This window comes from Adiantum capillus-veneris, chromosome 18 (genome assembly GCF_014529385.1).
Source record: "Adiantum capillus-veneris isolate H3 chromosome 18, ASM1452938v2, whole genome shotgun sequence".
In the NCBI taxonomy this organism is placed as follows: Eukaryota; Viridiplantae; Streptophyta; class Polypodiopsida; order Polypodiales; family Pteridaceae; genus Adiantum; species Adiantum capillus-veneris.
Window position 1 is genome coordinate 96,740,826 of NC_140948.1, and position 20,632 is coordinate 96,761,457.

The window sequence follows — 20,632 nt, forward strand, 5'->3', positions numbered from 1 at the left end:
CTTTTTCTAACTCTCTATCTTCCCTCGCTAAAATCTCTAATTTTGATGCTCGGTAAAAAACCTCCCCAAAATTAACCTTTTGTCAATGCTCTTAATAGAGTTGGTTGTAAATCGAAGCGGACCAAGCATGGCAGGAACCGCCAAATGATGTGGCAGCCTACATTGAAAGATTCTGGAAGATCTATTGTAACTTTCCCACTACAAAGCACGTCCTTCTCCAAACTATCTGCACATTGTTCTCTTTAACGTAGCTTGTCGTCCTCTTTTTAAAGCTCGTCAGTTCCTTTCCACTTTCACATTGCTTAGATTTTCTTTAAGTGGACGGCCACTTTATTTTCCAAGGCCTTGGCAGCCTTAGCCCACCACTTTTGATTTACGTATCGTCTAAAGCATTGCTAAGTACAACATCTTAGCTCTTATAGTGCTCTTTAAAGTGCACCTTATTCGGCATAGATATAAGCCAAAGCATTGTCGAGCACAACAATTGCATGCATATTTATCAAAGCACTATAAAGTGCCACCTTGCCATGTTGGGCATAATCTCGCATTCAATGTACTCCAAGAAACAACATCCCAAATAAAAAGTTCCTCGAGTAATTTACAGTGCTCTCTAAAATTCATGATATTTTGCATGGATATCGACCCAAGCATTGCAAAGCACCCCATATGGCGTACCTATCAATCAAATCTTTGCCAAGTAGTATCGGCATAATGTGGTGCAAAATCTCTAGTCACTTTTAATGTAAAAATGGCCAAAAATCCCTTTTTCCACCGCCATATTGGCATTATCTGCAATCGCTAATTTTAGAAACAACATTCTTTTACGACAAAAAAAAACCCATTATTTTTTTGGTTTTTTTCTATTAGTGGACGCGGAGCGTCACAACATCCACCCCCTCTGAACCTGTACATCCTTGGCATGTACCAATCGTGTTCAAACACTACAAGTATAAAATCTATCCGAATCCAATCACTGTCCCACTATAAACATGTTGTCAATAACCTCCCAAATTTTGACTTTACGTAAGCATAAATCTCTAGGATCGAAGGAAAATCTCAAGAATTTTCCTTCACAATAAAGTGCAGCCATTTAATAATCCATAACTCACTGCATTGTAAAGCATGTAAATAAAGTGCCATAAACTACACGCATCATGAACACCACCGAAATCATATATCAATTACCACATACCATGCACATAACAATGTCCTCTTGGATCAAATGGCATCAAGTATTTTAAGAACATGTTGATCACATCCCTATACATCCCCTATAGTTACATGCATTAAGATTCCCATTCGGATTAAGTATTAAATGGAATCCTTCACTATTCGATAGGAGATCACAAAACTGAAGCAAATAGATAGACATCTCCATCCCGGACATAAATGTTACTAAATTGACATATCATCCTCTAGCACGAGAGGAATGAGCATGCAACAAGAAACCGTGTCTATGTATAGCATCCATATTACTATTTAGTGCCTGAAAAGGTGTAGGTATGTCATCTCTGGTAAGCTTGAAATCCTCTAGAGCTTCATCTAGTATCTGCATAATTTTTCCATCATCTACCTCTTCTCGTTGCTTTAAGTTGTCTCAAACCTCAGACGTCCTCCTCATATGAAACACAAAACCCACAAAAAGCATCATCCAAAAGAGCAACAAGCTCTAAATCTTTTTAAATCAACAAAGAATTGTATAAAGTTTCTATATCTTGGTCCAAAGAAACATGTGAATTCTCCATACAATTATCAAAAAAAGTATCATCACCTGTAACATGCATAGCGATCATCGATTTTGTAAAAACCTCCCCATTCTTTTCACTCTTTATCAGATACCATTTCACTACATTAGCACAAGATCTAGCATGCACCTCAAAGATATGGTTGCAATCATACGCTTGCATGCTTCTCTCTTTAGAAAGATTACTTGTCTAGCAGTAGTGCTAGACTTCTCTCCTTTTGCTCCTTTGTTGTATACTCGTCTCTCTGTGGAGGTTCATCTGACATATACTCTCGTACAACCAATCCATGTAAATCTTCAACTTCATCAGATATATGCTTTGCTACATCCAAGACATGTAAATCCTCATGTACTTTTAGACCCTGTAAATCGCCAATTTCATCCATTGGTAGAGCTAAATACATAGAATTTGAAATTCCAAGCTTCGCATAAATAACATTTACAACTTCTTCATCATCTTCAGCATGTAATACTCTATCGTTCTCAAGAAAATATTCATCTACAATAGCTTCAAGCTTAGCTCGAATTTATTTGCAAACATCTACATAGGTAGGCACATCGATACAATTTAATTCATCGTCATCCGTGTTCGGATCCCAATGTTCTTGGATAACAGCTAGCTTAAACTTCATCCAACTGTGAATGTATTGCTGATAAAGCTCTTGAAGTCACCCAACAAATTTTGGAATCACAAATCTATCAAATCTTAAATTGTAATTTACCTTTGATACTCCATGCAATTTCAATTTCTCTTCATAGTATTCGAGATATCCTTTTGGATCATAGCAATGATACTACTATGCCAAAAACTGAAAGCGCTTAGCATTTTCAAGAGCTAAATGTTACATCATCTGTTGCTTCAAGCTTTCTAGCTCATCATACTCCTTTTTTGCTATTGCAGACTCTCTTTAAAAAAAATTATTATGTCTTGCTCTTCAAAACCACTTATTTCATCAATTGCAGATTGCCTCGCTTCAAAATTTGTGCTTTCCAAACGAGTGATAGTGAGTAACCTCCTATTGTTGCATGAAGGTAACAAATTGCTTTAACATCTACTACATCATCTCTACTTGCAACATAGACATCTTCTCAAGCATAATTTTTTCACCCCAGCTCGCTTCACATAGGGTTCACCAAAGATGTTCGGGATTTTGTATTCAGGATGTGAGCCCGATCAACACCGGGCTACTCATTGTGGAAAAAAGACGAGAGAAAGACACACAACTCAAGAGATTATGGTGCAAAAGCCAGCTTGAAAATCTTAAATTGAAAGAACTTTTTGAATTCAAAATCTAAATACAAAAACTGACTACAAATGGTAAGGTGTGCTCTTAACCATGTCAAGATCGTGAGCGAAAGTACGAACACCGAGGTGCTAGCAAAGGAGAGCGCGGGTGAAGACGTAATCCTCCTTTCTCCCGCTTCTTGCTCTTCCCCTTGATTTTAGCCGCTTCAATTCCCTTCCCTTGCTCTTCTCGCCCAACTTCAGGAGCTGCTTTGAACTTGATTTTTGTTGTTTCTTTTGCCTTCCAAATCATTTGCAGACACTATGTGCTCTCACGCAATCACAAAAACACCTTAGGGTTTCTCTTTCACTAGCTTACTAGCCGGCTTTCCCTTCTTCTGCGTACTTCTTCTTCTACTAAGAGCGTAAAGAAGCTAAATTCAACTCCAACAAGAGCAAAAAACTCCCCCAAAATCTTCCCTCCCTGATGCTCGCTAAAAAATCTCCCCAAAATTAGCTTTTTGTCAATGCTCTTAATAGAGTTCAATGCCCAATTTAGCATGCACCGCGAAAACGTTTCTTAATGACGTGGTTATCCATATTTCTGCATGCATCAATGTGTGCTTAGTTATTGAAGCGCCCTATTCTGCTAAAGACTTTCTCCTTCTTAGTGCCGCCTAGCGACCTCTTTCTTCTCGGCATGACCACTCTTGCGCTCTATTCTCTTTAACTCAGCTCGCCGTCACCTTTTAAAAGCTCCTCAATTTTTCTTTAATTATATAATTAAATATATTGAACTTTAATATTAACCTCATGGTCTGTATTGTCTAAGGCGGGTTGACTCATTTTCATTACTTGTAGTTGCAGACCATGAGGTTAATATTAAAGTTCAATATATTAAAAAAGCACCACTATCGTGGCCCTTTTTAAGTGCTTCCACTCGTCGTCATGGTCCAGCAACAATCGATGGCACCACCATGCGCGCGTCAACACGCGACAAACAACCAACCGTCGATATTTTGCACGCCTGTGCGCGCGCGCGCCAGAGAGAGAGAGAGAGAGAGGCTCCTCCCGTTCTCCATCGTTGCTCTGTGTGAGAGAGGGAGAAAGAGAGCCTTCGACACAGGAACGAGGGGCGCGTATTGCGGGGGGAGAGAGAGAGAGAGAGAGAGAGAGAGAGAGGAGGAGGAGGAAAACAGTTTGGGGGGCGGGCGGTTAAGTTTTCCCCGACCTTCTATTTTTGCAAAATATAGAAACTTCTCTCCCCTTTTAATTTTGCAAACTCAAACGGATTTCAGTTGAGGATTACCTCAAATTCCACATAAACGCTACTCCATGATGTGGCTGCACTATTTTTTTCGCTTTCCTTCCTACTTTCACATTGCTTAAATTTTCTTTAAGTGGGCGGCCTTAGCCCACCATTTTCTACTTACATATCGTCCTAAAGCATTGCTAAGCCCAACATCTTAGCTCAAAGCTTCCCTACCACAGCTATGTTGTGCATATACCACACTCAATAGTATGTAGTATGTGTGGTATGTCTGTCTAATTTTGGGAAGCAGGTCTATTAATCAATATGTACTCCAATTGACACCGTCCCGGACAATAACCTCCCCAAGCACTTATACACACAAGAAGTTTTGGACAAATTCTCACAATTGTGACTTACCTCAACATCATGAGCTTCTGTAAGGGAGGCACCACATACCTAGCTAGGTACGATTGGGGCAGGGGACCGCCAAATCCAACAATGGCCGGGCCGGCGGTCCCCTGCCCCCAATCGTACCTAGCTAGGTATGCAATGCATCTCGAACAGAAGCTCATGATGTTATGCATTGTATGAAAAACATTGGCGAAGACTCCATCTTCCTACATGAGAAAAAATCTAAATCTTTTTGTGTTACAGCGCTCTTTAAAGTATACCTTATTCTGCATAGATATCAGCCAAAGCATTGCTGGAGCACAACAAATTTGCATGCATATCTGTCAAAGCATGGCAAAGCACTACACCTTGCCATGTCGGGCATAATCTCGTATTCAATATACTCCAAGAAATGCCGTCCCGAATGCAAAGGTCCGCAGTACATTTAATGCTCTCTGAACTTTACCATATTTTGCATGGATATTGACCCAGGCATTGCTGAACACCGCATATATCGATCAAAGCTTTGCCAGACAGGTCTCGGCATACATGTCAACCAAACCATTGCCATGCACAATCTCTAGTCACTTCAGAGCAAAAGCGACCAAAAATCGCTTTTTCCACTGCCATATTGGCATTTCAAGCATACAATTGAATATTCTACCCTTTTCTGTGCTTGTAGACTCACCTTCGCATGTGAAGACATTGAATCTTCTTTGATTCTTAGTTTGTAAAATGGATCCGCTCTCATCCATTTTTGGGCTTTGGAATGCCAAAGTGAGTTTCACATTGATTAATTGGGTTAATCATGACTTACAAGTTTCCTGCAAAAGTTTCCAGGTTACTAGAGCTATGAAAAGGTCTCCATCTTTCCAGACTGCAATTTCTTATTTCACAAATCAAAACCCAATCCTAGGACCAGTGCATTACAGCTGACTAGAGGTTTTCCCCCTGCACCCCACTGACGTGCTCTATAGGTAGACCTGGGTTGGAACCCTGATGGCATAGCGAGATTGATCCCAAACCTTTTCATTGAAAGAAAGGTAACATTGCCCCTTGTCATTGCTAAAATCTTCAAAAATACAACAGTTTGCCGAAAACATTTTCCATAACCAGAGGTAAAAAGGGCATACTTACTCTCCCACTTTGTAGGTTGAAATTTGAAGCATTTGCCAGTGTTTACACTAAAACTTGTAAAATTTTACCAGAATTTCTTCAAGCTGAGCTAGAAATCTAGCCAGGATTGAGCACTGAACGCCACTACAAAAAAAATAAACATCAGCTTTCCCAATTTGAGAAGGGAAGAAGCCAACGGTGTCGTAACCTAGTCATTAAGGTGGGTGTCAGGATGTGTACGGTTGGAGGATCCATACCCAGCAGCATCTTTCATTTCAAATTTTAATTGCACCTCAAAATTAGAAAAAGGGAAGAAGGATGGCCACATGAGCCATTATAGTCATAATAGCAAAACTCATCGGAAGCATGAAAGAGGCTGATGTCTAATGACCAAACAAGGGCTACAAAATCCACTTTTGGCCTTACCTGGACATTAAAAAACAAGTCCACTCTATACAAATTTACTATAAAGTAGAGCTACATGTAAGAGGAATAATAAAAAAGTCAGCACAAATGACTTCACACAATGCTGGTACTTTGCCAAGTGAGTACCTCTGTATACCTGTTTCTTTGCCTCGTGGAAAACAGGTGTGAGCAAAGATAAACGCAGGTCACAAGTGACAACTCAGGCAGTTGCAAGACATGGGTGTAAATGAGCAAAGTCCAAAAGGCCTGTTAGGAGATCCACATTTTATGGTGTAGCAACAAGCAGTTGGTATGCAAAACCTTCTGCGTCCACCGCAGCAAGTACATAGCGCACACACTTGAAAACTTCCCAGAGTCCTCCTGGTGTTGTTGTAAAACTGACTTCCCAAATCTGAATGTGGGAACATCTCCCAATCGGTCTCATTGGCCATCAGGTTGTGAAAATCCTCATCAGGGGATGCTTTGTGAACTGCATTTCTGAGCTGAAACAAAAAAGAGACGATCCTTTTGTCATGCAGCCTGTTCTAAAATTGAAAAACTTTTCCCTGTTCATGTTAGGGCCGCACAGCGGCATTCAAAATGATAGCGTTATTACATAGACAAATTACCACAATTCTTCTTTTGATCAAACCCACTATATTCTGCAATCCCAAACAACTATTTTCAATTAGTGACCTTGACTTTGATAGTTCTATGAGATCAACTTCACATTGGCTTACACTTGAATTCTCAGTGCAATCTCATTCAAACTAGACGAACCAAACAAGAACACAAGAACACAAAGCAATATAGCACAATACCCTTAAACCACCATTGGGGACAACAGGACACAGTTAGGTTGATGAAACCAACAGATGCAGTGAGTGTGCCTTGAAGCACAAACTTATGAGAGGGAACGTGTCCTAAGATGCCACTGATCAATCTCTGTTTCCTTGTAAGAAAAAAAGAACTGCTGCATTACACAAAGGCACAAAAAACAATGTTTGCACCACCTTCCACAAGCAAGTCATCATTCAAAGAAGCCCAAATCTCGGTCAAGCAGGGATCACCAAGAGGAGAGGCAAACCGAACAGCTAATGATGAGGATTAGAGGAAGAAGCCACCCGGAGAAGGGTTAAGCAAGCTGTAGCAGAAGCCTATCCAAGAGAGGAGAGCAATACAGGCAAACATCAAGCAAACCAAGTCGAAAATCTAGCGACAGTTCCCTAGCTCAAGGGACCTCCTATAGTAATGGCCGAGGAGAAGGGGAGTAGGCGAAGAGGACTCAGATAGTGGTTTCAGTACATCTCCTGAATGTGCCCGGGGGGGGGGAGATGGTTTGTTTCTACTTTTCTAGCCAGCTTCAATCTTATAAGAGTGTTCTTTGGCAAGAGCTTTTGGATCGTGCAACAATTGGTTTGTCACAAGTTGGTGGCATGGCATGACCCCTACAGGGTTAGGACATTAAGACCAACCAACCATGGACAAGACAAAAACCGAGCGGAGAATGAAGCTGAAAAAAAACCTACGCAATTTATGCTGACGTAGCACCCTTCACGGACGCCCACATATTGCCAAAAAGCTTTGCTGGCATGGCATTGTACAGACAAGCTGCAAATCACAAAAACTGCCCTAGGTCAGCTCTTTTCAGTTGGCATGTGATACCTCCCGTTATCGTCATAATGTATCAGAGCATCAATCGTTTGTTGTTATGACAAGAAACCTGTCAGGTGCAGCGGAAGTGTTTATGGATTTAGCTCAGATTATGGATTTAGCTCGGATCTAGTACTCCGCACAAGTACAAGGGACACTTTACTTCAATTGAAAGACTGAACTGAATTGAAAGAAAGAGAGACAAAAGAGAGGAAAGAGATGACACAAGGATGTTGGGTCCCAACCCTCAAGGGCCCTCTTGCTTTGTTGCCAGAGCAAGTACTTTCTTTATTCTTGCACAAATGCCACTACAAGATGCTGATGCTAATGGATACTATGTCGAAGACGGAGAGGTCGTCAACAAGGTCATGCGGTGCTATGTCAAAGACGGGGAGGTCGGCGACGAGATCATGTTGGTCATGTGGGTACTTTGGGGTATTGTGTCAACGATGATGATGACAAGGTTGATGACGGCGATGACAATGACAACAACAATGGCGACGATTGGCGATGGCGTCAATGCTGAAATCTGAAAACGCTAGATGCTCTGCTACAATCTGCAACTGTCGATGATTCTACAGCTGATCTACAACCACCACTGTATGCAAAGCTGAGGATGCGAAAACGCTGGCTATCTGAGGCTCAATATCCAAAAACGCTGGCTGTTTCCTGGCTGAAAAATGCTAAGGAGAATTGAGAGGAAACGCTGGACTTGTCCTCTTTCTGCTTCCTGCTGGAAACGCTGGCCATGGGCTGCCCTTTATACCCACCAAATGCTGGGTCGAGCAGACAAAAGGCAGTCCCCCACAAGCCTGGAATAAATGGCTCAAGTCACTTATTGAATAAATGACTTAAGAGGTGGTTCGCGCGGGACAAATACCTATATGATGAAATGCTTGTTCTGTGCAAGAGAGGGTAGTGCAATTGTCATCGTCATAGTATTCACCGTTGTCGTCAACATCGTCGTCGACATTGTCATCATCAAGTCCACAACATCTAGACCATAGTACTAGATTTGTGATATCTATAGCATAGACCTCTCTCACCATAGAGAGGGAGGCCCTTGGAGGGGGGTTTGAGAACCGTCTAGTGTCATATCTCTCTCTCTCTCTCTCAGCACTTTCATTCACAGTAGTATTCACTTTGTAATCATCACTTGCACTCTCTCTCTAAGAACAGAAGGCTCTCCCTTCCGTAAGTAAAAGGAACCCTTGAGCACAGTTCAGAGCACTCATCTTGAGCACTATCAACATTCACTTCCGCTACACCTTACACGTTTCACAAATGCTGATACGATGGTCCTAGATGTTGAGATGTTGATGGAATCTTTCTGTCGTTGCTTGGGTCTTGCAAGGCTAAGGGCTGAAAATGCAAAACGCTACGGATGCTAAATGGGATCTGCAAGCTCAAGGAGGTTATGGGCTGATTTGTTATGTCCAACGTCGAAAATGGGCTGAAAACTAACAAACGTTGGGACTATGGCTGAAATCTGCAACTTCTAAAAGTGCTAGGGCTGAAAATTGACGGCAATGCAAATCTACTACGTAGACTAAGAACGTTGGTGGGCTGAGTATGCTGATGGAAAAACGCCACGGATGTTGATGGTGGTACTGCTAGCAAAAACACTAAGGTGTTGTTGGTGCTTGTATTATAGGTACTAGTCTTACGCTTGAGAAGAGACCCCTAGGGTCACTTACATATGGAATTAAAGCTGAGTCGGGCAATGTCAAAAAAAAATCCACCATTTCTAATGTCACTTACTAATGAGTTAACAGACTCACTTCTAAGGGGTGCTTCACATACAGATAAATACCTAGGCTGGGTACTAATGCAACTCCCCCCTTCCGGATTCCCGTTCCGTGTTTCACACGTGAGTATTCGGAACAGGGAATGGCATTTCATGCATGTTGCCGTTCCCCGTTCCCGTTCCGGGTAACTAACTAGCCTCCAGAATGCATGCGCTATGTAACAGGGGAGGCTTGGTGTTTTTGAATGCCCGGGCAAGTGTAACAACACCAATCATATATGTGTGAGAATCATTTATACAAACTTTTGACAAATTCTAATCAAATGGGCATGTCCACAGATTCTCTTGTTGCCCCAAATAAAGGAAACAATGAAGTTGAAGAGTTTAATTTATGAAGGAATCTAAATCCATCAAAATTTCTAAACCTGACAGAGATTCCAAAGAGCCATGATCTCACAATGGCAAAGCCACAGACACCAACCACAAGAAAGGCAAAGAGAAGACCAAAGAAGAAAGTACAACAAAGATAGCTTTTTTGTCGTACTTCTCCGTCTCTGTCACAAAGCGGACAGCACGTGCCAATAGAAAAGAACAGATTGAACAGACTTTTAGCACTTCATTTACAACTGAACTGAAAGAGACATGCGACACGGAGTGGCGGAATTCCACCCCAGAGAGTATTGGCCCTAAACCTTGACGCCCCTTTCGGTAATTCTTTATATTGCATCATCAAAGTACAAGCCAGTACTCCAGACTCTGCACCTTCTCCCAAAAGCATGCCAGAGAATGAGCCCTAACCTCATATTTAAAGGCCCTTGGCCTAAAAAGCCTTCAAACTTAAAAGCATCTGGTCCAAAAGCAAAGCCAAAAAGCTGCCAACGTAAATCACGAAAATCCGTACAGCCTGCCACGTCATCATGTTAGCGCAATTTTCAAAAATCTGCCACGTCATCAGTTTTTGTGTGTGTGCGGGTCCTACTTTATTTTAATCCTTTATGTCACTTGGGGCCCCATCGGACGGGGTCCCCATAGGTTGGTAGGACTTCTTCTGTTACTTGTTCTTCTTAGGGTTTAGGCCCTTCGGTCAACATTTTTAAGTTGGCTCCATTCTTTAGGCTTTGACACGTCAGCAATTTGTTACATCTCCCCTTCTTGAAAGAGAGTAATCGTCCGCGATTACAGCATATCTGCAAAACAACTCAAGTTAGCTCAAAAATTTCCGAGGGATAATCAGTTTGCTCTTTTTATTAAGGAGTTAGCTTCTCCTTTCTGCTCTTTTGATCAAGGAGTTAGCTTCTCCTTTCGGTTGTTTAGATCAAGGAGTTAGCTTCTCCTTTCTGCTCTTCTGATCAAGGAGTTAGCTTCTCCTTTCGTCCAAATTGGAACTCTTGATATTCCGGAATAGTAAAATATAGCCATCACACCCAAACAGTACTGATCTTCCACGAGTGTCTTGATGCACTAAAACATTACATACCCAGGTAATCTCATCCAATTAGGAATATTCAGTAATTGGCACATCACAATGCAACACAAATGCTCACATATGCATGTTACAAGACATAGAAACATAAAGCGGCCGATGAACACTCCCCCCGCAAATAACCATCTAGGTCCGAGCCATGAGCTGTTCAACGACTCTCTCATCACTCCTCCCGCAAATAATCTAAAAAGGTCAAAAGGTCCAGGCTATGATATATAGAGGCCTTTTACAACCAAATGCCCCCCAGACCGCAGCCTGCGTCGTTTGGAGATGCTGAGAGTAACCACTGCTCAGACTTCTTAATACTCCCCCCGTAAATAACCATGCAGGTCCGGGCCATGAGTAACAACAACAATACTCCCCCCATAAATAACCACAAGGGTCCGGGCCATGAGTAAAAACAACAATACTCCCCCCGTAAATAACCATAAGGGTCCAGGCCATGAGTAAAAACAACACTTTTCAATCATTCAATACTCCCCCCGCAAATAACCACAAGGGTCCGGGCCATGAGTATGAACAAGCATTCTCAAACATCTTTTCTCACTAACCCACCCGGGAGTAAAAGACCAATCATTGAAACCAGTATTAAAACCAGAGTCAAACAATTCAAATCGGCACCAAGACAGGTTCAAAATAGATACTATCCATTTCAAACAAATTACAAACAATACTTTCTCAAACAAAGTTCAAAAGTATCTAACTATAGAACAACTAGAGAGTTCATTCAGGGTTTTGTTCAGACAATCGAACTTTGAGGACGACTGGCTTGCCCTTCTGCATCACGGTGATGGTTCGGTTCCGAACTTGGAGAGTCGCATCATTCTTGTCATGCCAAGGCATGCCTCACAATTGCCCAACTTTCATAATGTGGAAATCGGCTTTTCCATGATAATCTTGGATAGTCACTGGGAGAGCACCAAAGAGTGGTACCACTTTCTGAGTTAGCCCTGTGGCTAGCTTAGCTTCAATTTCTCCACCTTCTGCTTCAAGAATTGTGGATGGATAAAGTTCTCTGTAGCTCTTGGGTCAAAGAAAATTAGGGCTTTCAAACCGTTGACTTTGCCATATGCTCGACACAAATCATTTGTAGTTTCAAGGCGTATGCCATAGATGTCAGGTACTAATCCAATGGCCGATTTAGCTCGTTTGGCTAGAGATGGTCCTAGGTTTCTGTCGACCATCGACGCGGGAGTCGGCTCCGCAGGTCTTTCAGTGCGTTGGGGACAACCAAAATAGTTATGTCCTGTTTGAAAGCATCCAAAACATCGACCTTCTTGTAGTAAGGTGTCTCGTTGTTGAGGTGTCAAACAAGGCCTTTGTGGTTGACTTTCACGAGACTCGAGAATTTGTTTGTTGTTGCCGAGAGTTGTGGTTAGTAGCCGGAGATTCTTCTAAGGTAAACTCTAGCTTTCCCTTCATCAGTTTGTAGCCGACCGCGGCATGGTCCATAAGTTCTTGCATGGTAGAGACTTGCTTGGATAGACAATATTCCTGCAATGGTGATGGTAGTCCAATGGTGTATCGCTCGCACTTGGCCTCCAAGGGAACAGATCTAAAGAAGGACACCGGAAGGTACACGTCAACAAACCTTTGGTTATATTCGTCCATGGTTTCAATGGCAAGCATTTTCAAGTTGCCCCACTCTGCCAAAATCCGGACTTCAAACATCGAAGTCATGTAACTACGTGCAAAAACTGTCTTGAAAGCTTGCCAGGTCCTTGGAGCATGTTGTTATGTCGCGATTGAACTCCACCATTACATAGCATTATCTTTAAGAAATCCCGTTGCTCGAGAAATCTTGGATTCTTCTGTATAGTTCCCCAAAGCATAGATGTTGTCGAATTGTTGTAGGAACTGCAATGCTTTCTTGCGATCTTTCACCCCGGAAAAAGTGAAATATTTGACTGTCGTGCCACCATCTTTGAAATCTTTAGGTTGGTTAGGCACATATCCCGGGTATGGATAATAAGGGTATCCATATGGGCTCCAACCATTGTAGCCTGGTGGCGATGGTGGTGGTGGAGGTGGGGGCAATGGCGGTGACAAAGGCGGTCGCACTCCATCAGGGTCAGATGGCTGCACCATATTCCTAAAGATTCCCTCGATTGAAACAGACAACTGAGAAGGTTGCCGATTGGAAGCTCTCGTGCTTTCCGGTGCCGGAGGAGGAGGTACCACCTAGGACATCTGAGGGGGTAACATGTAGTTCAAAAATTGTTGAAAACTTTGCAGCATCGGAAGATTCTGTTGAGGATGCCGCGAAAGAATGTCGTGGAGATCGTTGAGCAGGAACTGCAAATATTCTGTTGAATCCATGAATTCCAAGTATTGGGTTCTTAATTGGCTTATGCCCTGTAAACACTGCGGGGAAGACGGGAGCACGCCCGATGCGCGATGAAGTAAGGGTGGGAGTGGCTAATAAGTCCGGGTTGGAGGGCGAAGATACCTTGAATAAAAATTCCAATAGCTCTATCTGCTCTTTTATAAGACCGGTATGCTTTCAGAAAAGCACACGCCTGATGCTCTGATACCGCTGTCACAAGGCGGGCACCACGTGTCAATAGAAAAGAACAGTTTGAACAAACTCTTAGCGAAAGAGAGAGACGACACGCGACACGGAGTGGCGAAATTCCACCCCAGAGAGTATTGGCCCCAAACCTTGGCACCCCTTTCGGTCTTTCTTTATATTGCATCATCAAAGTACAAGCCGGTACTCCACACTTTGCACCTTCTCCCAGAAGCATGCCAGAGAATTAGCCCTAACCTCATATTTAAAGGCCCTTGGCCTAAAAAGCAGTTTATAGTAAAAAGCCTTCAAACTTAAAAGCATCTGGTCGAAAAGCAAAAAAAAAAGCTGCCAACGTAAATCACGGAAATCCGTTCAACCTGCCACGTCATCATGTCAGTGCAATTTTTGCAAATCTGCCACGTCATCAGTTTTTGCATGTTTGCGGGTCCTGCTTTATTTCAATCCTTTACGTCACTTGGGGCCTTATCGGACGGGGGTCCCCATAAGTTGGTAGGACTTCTTCTGTAACTTGTTCTTCTTAGGGTTTAGGCCCTTCGGCCAGCATTTGTAAGTCGGCTCCATTCTTTAAGCTTTGACATGTCAACAATTTGTTACAGTCTCTCCCTCCTTGTGAGTCATCTCTCATGGAAATCACACGTCCTACACAAGCTAGAGATTGTGCCCAAGAGCGAGTGAATAAGTGACAATGGGGCTTTCTCTGACATGCCTCCCACTATCTTACATTATGAAGCCCAATTAATTACTCTTTCATCATAAATATTAGTGAAGATCAAACCCTCTTGGAAATCCAGTCTCAAAAAATATGCTACAAGTGCCTAAAAACGTCAATTTTCTTCTTAATCCCTTAAGCCAGTTGTAATAGTCTTTGCGCCTAACTAAATGCTAGTCATTAGAGTGGTTGATAGAAGGAACCAACCTCCTTACTCAAGTTCGCAATTATCGAAGACTTTGTTATGGCTCACAATTATCGAAGGCGGTTGATTTCAATGCACACTCTCTTCATGTTTACAGCTACAAGAGTCACATTTGCACCAATTATTTTGTCCCGGCGTACACTTATCATCAGAAATATTGGTAGTATGAATTCTTGTCTTGTTCATATCCCTACTATTGCTCAACAACACCTTGTTTCAAAGGGTATGGTTATTGGCTTACTTGAGTTGTGCAAGCCTCATCATATTTGCTCTTTATCTATCAAAACAGCAAAGGGACTCTTTACCAAGAGGAGGCCACTTATCATGGCTCCCATATTGTTGAACTTGTCCATGTTGATCTTCTTAAACCTGTGGAAGTCTATCCGCTTGGTGGTTCAAAGTGCTACTTCATGCTTGATAATTTCTCATGAGATATGTGGATGTTTGTTGTTCAAAAGTCTCCGCACTCTCTCACTTTCGAATGTGGATAATCAACCCCGTGCTTAGGCGAGACTCGACAGTTGATGGACTCCAACCAAGACGTCAACCCGGTGCTTAGGTGTTGTGTAAGCATTTGAGTGTATCTTGTACAGCTTGGTTCCATGTCATAACGTATAGTAAGCAATTCTTACTTCCCAAGGGGGCCAGTCAAAGATAAAACTCCTTAACAAAGAGGGTCACGTAGATACTTATCACTTTCCAGCCCTCATCAAGCATTCATAACAATCTGGCCTGCATATGTAATCGAGCAAAGAGATAATGAAGTTCACAAGATGACACTTTAAAAACACACTCCAGACTCCACACAATTGAGCCAAAAGAAACCACATGCTTCATTGCAAGGCTCACAGCTCATACTAAGGAAGAACAAGATTTTCAAAAGGGTTTTAAAGTGGGACAATAAGCCCTAGGTACACCTGATCCCTTCACTTCGAAATCCTGAGAGATGACCCTCGACTAATAGAACAGGGTAAAATCTAGCCCTCTTAAGACCACATGGCTCTTCCTGGACAGCAAACGACATTTCTTATCATGGCGGATCTCTCCCTTTCAAACCCCACGAAGCTAAAAACTTACTAGCAAGAACCACCCCCACAAAACAGCCTGCATAGAACTTGTAGCTTCAGAAGCATTGGTCATTTCCATTGAATCAAACACTAATGAACTCCACCCAGTTGAGCAAACTGACCATCGTAACACCATAAGTAAGTACCCAAGGAATAAAATAAGGGGCCAACAAGCCCATAAAATGCAGTAGCTTCCTCGCACCCCATGTCCTCCCATCAATCCCAAAACACCTTACTTGCAATCACAATATACCCATGGAATGGATGTAATTCTGTAGCCAAAACAGAGCAAAAAGTCATTTTGCAGTTACCGACCTACTCCCTGCATACTAAGCAGATAACAACTTCCAATTAAGTGGTGTCCCTCACTCCTTGCTGTGTCCACTAAAAATGCATGCTGCTATAAACCAGTTCATCCCTTCAACCACATTGGGAGTCTCTGTAGACTCGTGCAGTGCCACTACCTACCGTGCCAAAACCTGGCAATGAACGAATGCTGCTGTTAAAAGCTCATTAACAGGACCATTTCCTTTGCATATTCAACAACCATGGTATCATTTGATATAAATCAAGACTAAAGTGATGCTCTTCTGTACCAATTTCACGAATTTACTAGACAAATGACAGTTTAACTTCAGCCTTAGCACAAGTCCCTTGCTCACAGCTACCATGTCTTGCACCAACATGACCCCTGAGAAAGCTAACCACCACATGCTCACAGATGTCATGTCTTGCACCAATAAAGTGCAATAGCTAACAACCACTTTGTACACATTATTGCATCCCAAGGGAAGACACAAGTCCTGAGAATTGCTCCACAGATACATGAATTGCTAATATGGACGTCCACACATGGGTGCTACAAATGGGTGAGCGATTGGACGACACGCGCACTGAATATGGGTTTGGACTTGGTAGGTGATGGCAAATAAGAAAATAGACAATGCCTGATTCTCCCCTACAAGCATTGCGCTCTCTCTCTCTCTCTCTCTCTCTCTCTCTCTCTCTCTCTCTCTCTCTCTCTCTCTCTACTTTCACTGTGGCTCTTCCACTCAAGTGATGTAGATTCGCATCGTGATAATAAGAAAAGTAGAGCGAATAATAAAGAAGAAAGAAATGGTGAAGGAAGACAGCTACCGGGAAAGTAGTAATCGATCAGCAGTAGGTCAACCTCGTGGCCATGCAAACCAAAACCACAGGAAGACGCTGTGTGTGTGTGTGTGTGTGTGTGTGTGTGTGTGTGTGTAACAGTTTATGTGCGTCTGTGTTTGTTTATTTGCCGGTTGGCGTACTGATGGAAGTGTTTATGTTGATTACGAGAGAGAAAGCAGAAAATGGGAGCTTTGCAAGGGGTGTGCATGAGTGCCTCCAGGCATGTGTGTGTGTGTGTGTGTGTGTGTGTGTGTGTGTGTGTGTGAGAGAGAGAGAGAGAGAGAGAGAGAGAGAGCCTACTTGCTCTGGAAGCTCTCCCGCAACAATGCCACTTTCCTCCTTCCCTGCTGCAGCCCCAAAAGCCTTTCATAAGCTCAGCTGCGGAGCTTCGCACAGCAGAGAGGAAGAATATGCACGAGAAAGCTCACCTTGACAAACAACCCACGAAGAGAGTAGCAGGAGTGTTAAAAGCAGAAAGCACGCCATGGACGAGCTGCGCTGGCGGAGGTCTTTACAATGCGGAACGAAGTGATGAGTCGCTGGAAGGAGGCATCAGCATGGACCCCGCCATAGTCAACAGAGGGGCAAGGCTAGCTGAGAGAGAGAGAGAGAGAGAGAGAGAGAGAGCTGCGGGGCCCGGGGGAGAGAAAGGTGGTGGTAAATGCCAACTACATCTGTGCAGGACAGGGAGGGGCGCCTTATTAGGGTTGGTTAATGAAGTGAGGCTTGATGAGGAAGATGATGATGATGATGGCCCATTGGCATTGTCACCATATGGCAGGAAGGGCATCTGCTGCTACCTCCAAACCACCCAATCAATGTACCCTTCCATCGCTTTTTGTTTGTACCCTCCTCGATCAGGTCTTTTAGCCTCCAGCGGCCAGCCTTGCCGATTCAGGGTCCAGGGAGCACCACAACGCCCGCGCGTGAACTGCAGTGCAGTCACACATTCACATCACACCAAGCCATGTAAGGGTGCGTTCAGACTACTCGCTTCCTTTTCCAACCTGCTCTCGTTCACACCTTGACGCCCAGCTTAGGCTATGGGCACGCAAGGCTTAGTTTTCAGTAACACCGCTCGACCAGCTCTGACACAAGCAGCTTTTCATAGGCTTTCACTAATTCAGTTATGTAACTATGCCCGAAAAGAAATAGTTTGAAAACTATCCCGATTAGTTGTCGGTCAGTGCAACCGTTCTCTCTCTAGCTGCTCCCGTCTACCTCTCTACGTTCACCCTCTGAGGATCCATACTTGCCATGGTCAGAACTGGTCCAGGCTTACGAAAAACTAAGCCTCATGTGACCATGCCCTTACTGAAACAAACAAATACTGCGCTATAGCCAACAGACTATTAGAAGCAGCTTCTGTTCCAAGGGTAAGGGGGTGTTGGTGACTGTGGTGGGCTGGGGGCTCATATATGGCAAGCTTCACTCTTAGCGAATGCCTTTTTCAAAACGCCCCTTCAACGTTCTTTGTTTTGGGCGTTCTGAACCCTCTCTAAATTTCACTTCTCATTCTCTTGCACAACTAGTGAGAAGTTTGGTCTTCAAAGAGGGATTGCCTAGCACGTTGAACCATTTTCCATGTTGGACCAATGGGTATCTACGCCAATGGAGAACCTCATTCATACACCCAATGGATGCTCTACTTTTCTTGTTTAATTGGCAGTTGACTGGCGTTCCGCGGACAACCAGGAGAGGAGACGTTCCGGCTTGGCCATGCTGCCTATGGGGTGGAAGCCAACTAATGAACGAGTCAGTAGCTCTAACAACAGAGATGAAAAGCGAGCACATACAATCCAAGGTATGCAGGAGGTGTGAATGGTGCACTACTCAACTTCATCCCACGCTGTTAGAAGCTGGACACACCCTACGGAAACTCACTTCTCGGCAGATTATCATTTTTTTGTAATTATTCATTTATTGAGAAAACTCGACATTTCACCTTGTAAATATTGGGGCTTACATAAGTTTCCAAATTGTATCCGAGTTTTGATAGTTAGATTGAGTAGATGGTTGATTTGGAACTTTAGGGTTTGAGAATTGTAAGGTATTTATACCACTTTTTGACCTTAATGAAAAACCTTTTGTCATTTTGAAAAATATATTGTCTGTGAGTGAGCGTACTGTGTACGAGAGAGAGTGAGATCTTCTTCTTGACGCTACGTGTGCACCGGTGGTCGGAATCGAATGCGGAGAAGTGCAGCGTGTTGCCCCCGACGAGAGCTACGTGCCGATACATACATTGCACGCGTACGGTCCGGTTTTGCGAGCTCCTTCTACGAGCTTCATTTGGTGATTTGGTGAGCATACGTTGTCCGATTTTGCATTGCAGCATATCCACGCGTTCACATTGAGTAGAGCTACACATTAGGCACTTTAGATTTCGAAAACGAAGACCTGCAAATTTCGGTCAGACATCTTACGTGATTTTGCACCGTGTATTTTGGGTTGGGATTTTGGTTCATAGACCTTAAGGAGAGTGACCTATTGGTGTTAGTAGGGTCTTCTTCAAGTTCTGTGGTGTTTCGAGATTGTTTGATGGGTGTTCGGCTCTAGAAAGCGTTGTAGGAAGTTTCCTCTTATGCACTCTTGAAGGTTGTGACTTAGACATTGGGTAGAGACCTCTGTAGGAATTAGTTAGGAGTCGGTCGAGTGTAGGTTGACACCTTATACTTGCTTCCACGCGCCTGCGGGTCGAGCTTCGTCCTTAGCTGACAAATCTTGTTAGGTGAGTACTCGCTATGCTAACGTCCGTCGCGGCGTATCCGTCCAACATTGGCGCCGCTGCCGGGGACGAAAACCTTAGGTAGGTGACCGAGACTAGTCCTTGAGGATAGGGATTTTTGGCTTGCCAAGAGTCTCGTTTTACATTTAGATAGGAACAGAGGGTGGAGGACTCTCTAGGTCTTAGAGGGAGTCTCGGAAGCGTGTGTCTGGCCTAGATCCTTCGACTTAGGTAGATTTAGGTAGACTAAGATAGTTTTAGGTATTAGTTGAGTTCTTGAGTAGGAGTTGGAGTGGTAGAAGCGGTGAGAGGAGAGCTTGAGAGTCCGGAGAGGCCAGAAAGCAACCAAAACACCATTATCACCATTTCATATGATGAGTAGGAGTAGAGTAAGTAGGACATCATGATTCAGGATCTAGAGCACTTCATGCATGTATACTTGCTTGGTAAATTCATCACAAGTTTGTAAAAGACGCAAAAAGATGCAAAAGTGTGTTTGAAAGCCTAAGTGAAGTCCAAAAGTTACTGTGAGTGTTTCTAATAGAGCTGAAGAGCATCATGAGCATTTCTGTCAGAAAAAAAATTTAATTTCAAGCCAGGAGACATCCTACGCGTAGGATGTCTATAGGCTAATCTGGTGGGAATTTTGGGATTTTGAGTTGACCAGTGTGTTCAGAAGGTGGGGTTTACCCTATTTTCAACTAGAAAGTGAAAATTGACCATATCTTGACAGGATAAGGCCAAATAGACTGAAATTGCCAGACATCCTACCCAAATTGTGCCAAAGCATTATTTTAAGACCAAAACCATATGAGGACTGTATGAACATGATTTGCATGATATATTGAGTGACTGAGAGGGGTTTCATCTCATTTGGGTGAGAAAATTTGGGTTCAAAGCGGACTCTAGCACTTTTGACTGAAAAAGGCAAGAACATCTAAAATTGGGGACTTTTGAAATCCAAACAAAAATCTAAGCATACCACTGGGTTGCTAACATCAAGGGGAAGTTGTGGATTAAGTCTGGGGTCAAACAGGCCAAAAAGACATTCTACACGTAGGATGTGTTCTGGGTGATTTTACACTCCAAACCTAATTTTGAGCATACCAAAGTTCAGCAACTCAAGGGGAGCCTGTGTTTTGAATTTGAAGCCATTCTGACCAAAAAGACATCCTACGCGTAGGATGTCTAAAGCAAGAAATTGAAGCCAGATACTGATTGTG

At 43.1% G+C, this 20,632-nt stretch overlaps 1 protein-coding gene and 1 long non-coding RNA gene across 2 annotated transcripts; both read right to left on the reverse strand.

Moving 5' to 3' along the window:
- Positions 1-1,926: 1,926 nt before the first annotated feature.
- On the reverse strand, positions 1,927-18,662 carry LOC147436056 (uncharacterized). Its single transcript, XM_086488954.1, has 5 exons — positions 17,110-18,662; positions 16,982-17,028; positions 6,536-6,635; positions 5,429-5,488; positions 1,927-2,243 (listed from the first exon to the last, which is right to left on the reverse strand). Exons 1-5 carry the CDS (start codon positions 17,165-17,167, stop codon positions 1,927-1,929), a joined length of 582 nt encoding a protein of 193 aa, XP_086345080.1. The 5' UTR covers positions 17,168-18,662.
- On the reverse strand, positions 15,272-16,970 carry LOC147436057 (uncharacterized). The gene is made up of 2 exons (XR_015185149.1): positions 15,998-16,970; positions 15,272-15,801 (listed from the first exon to the last, which is right to left on the reverse strand). It is a non-coding gene; the product is annotated as an uncharacterized LOC147436057 (long non-coding RNA).
- Positions 18,663-20,632: the final 1,970 nt, after the last annotated feature.